The sequence below is a fragment of the Orycteropus afer genome, unplaced genomic scaffold, assembly GCF_000298275.1.
Source record: "Orycteropus afer afer isolate SDZICR_OR568_19922 unplaced genomic scaffold, OryAfe1.0 scaffold00462, whole genome shotgun sequence".
NCBI lineage: Eukaryota > Metazoa > Chordata > Mammalia > Tubulidentata > Orycteropodidae > Orycteropus > Orycteropus afer.
This window is the reverse complement of record NW_006922049.1, coordinates 330295-331795: the sequence shown is the minus strand read 5'-3', so window position 1 is coordinate 331795 and position 1501 is coordinate 330295. Positions and strand designations below refer to the sequence as shown.

Genomic DNA, 1501 nt, shown 5'->3' with positions numbered 1-1501 from the left:
GGGTCTGAACCACCAGCCTTCTGGTTAACAGTAAAATGTCTTAGGTACTATGCCACCAGAGAACAGGCAAAAGGTAGAAACTGGAGGAATAAAGGGTAACAGACACCAAACAATTTCTACACCCAGCAGAACAAATTACATTTGTTCCCTAGGCTTGAAAATAATACTCTGTTTTCTGAGACCATCTAGGCAATGGCCCTGCCATACAGACAATTGGTGGCTACACCCTTTGGATTCTAGGGAGGATCCTCAGCCTTGGGCTTCAGCTCCACCTTCCAGGCCCTATGGGATGTCAACTCTGCTTCCTCAGCTTTAGGGAGCCCTAATCTAGTCCATCTGAGTGGTGACTCCACCTACTAAGCCCCGGCAGGTTCTATTCTTCTGCCCCTTAGGCGGGGCAGCCCCATCCCTTCAGAACTGAGCAGTGGTCCCATGCCCCTGGCACACCTGAATGTTAGGCCCAGCCTCCAGAACCCCCATATTCTGGAAATGAGTTGGCAAAGATCTGACTTTTTGAAACTCAGGAGGTAGTGGTCCCACTATTTGAGATCCAGATGACTATGGTCCTTTGAAACTGAGAAAGCCCTGTTTCCGGTGCTACTTCCAACAGTCTGCTAACCTCCGAGCTGCTCGAGGGATGGTGCCTTTCTTTTCTTGAAGGACAACAGATGTAGCTCCTTTGACCTGTCTCTTGCCCGGAAATTCCAAGAGAAAGACAGTGTTCTTTCCTTTTGACGCTTTCTCTGTCCCCTTCAGTCTAAACTAATGGGTTTTTGCTACGATGGTTGGTTAGAACCATCAGTCACACGCTTAATCTCTTCAACAAAAGATTGTTTAGCCACATCCTTGGTGAACATTCTAGGACACATCTTGATTTGTACAACAGAAGTTTCCAAATCTTTAAGTTCCGTTTTTATTTTACACACTTCATTTTAAAGTCCATCTCTTTCTTCTTGATTTTCCTGTAAGTGGCAAAGAGAAACTAGGTGGCTTCTTTAAGAACTTGCTTAGAAATCTCCTCAGCCAGACAGCCAAGTTCATCAGTTACGAATTCCACTTTCCACAGAACATGTGAACATAATTCAGACAAGTTCTATGCCACTGCATAAAAAGCACTGCTCTTTCTCCATTGCCCAATCACATGTTCATCATTTTCTTTTAAAGCCTCACCAGAAGCACACTTAACATCCACACTTCTAGCAACATTCTGTAGCTGGCATTGTATGTATTCTCCAGTACGACAGACTTTCTCTGTAGCTCTCCTCACTTCTTTCTGAACCCTTCCCCTAGCATTGCCTTTGACGTCCATAATTTTACCAACAGTCTCTTCAAAGCAATCTAGGCTTTTACTATCAGGAATCTTGAATTCTTCCAGCCTCTACCCACTATCCAATTCCAAAATTGCTCCCACATTTTAGGTATTCTGTTAGAGCAGCACCCTCCTCTTCTGGCACCAAACTGTCTTAGTTATATAGTGCTCCTATAACAGAAAAACCACAAA

At 44.3% G+C, this 1501-nt stretch overlaps 1 protein-coding gene across 1 annotated transcript in view; it reads right to left on the bottom strand.

The window, feature by feature from the left end:
• The window catches only part of CAPZA2 (capping actin protein of muscle Z-line subunit alpha 2), a 72137-nt gene that overhangs the window by 24121 nt on the left and 46515 nt on the right, over nucleotides 1-1501 (bottom strand). Inside the window, 1 exon segment of the mRNA XM_042782769.1 lies at nucleotides 923-962. Within this exon segment, the coding sequence (XP_042638703.1) occupies nucleotides 923-962 (40 nt within the window).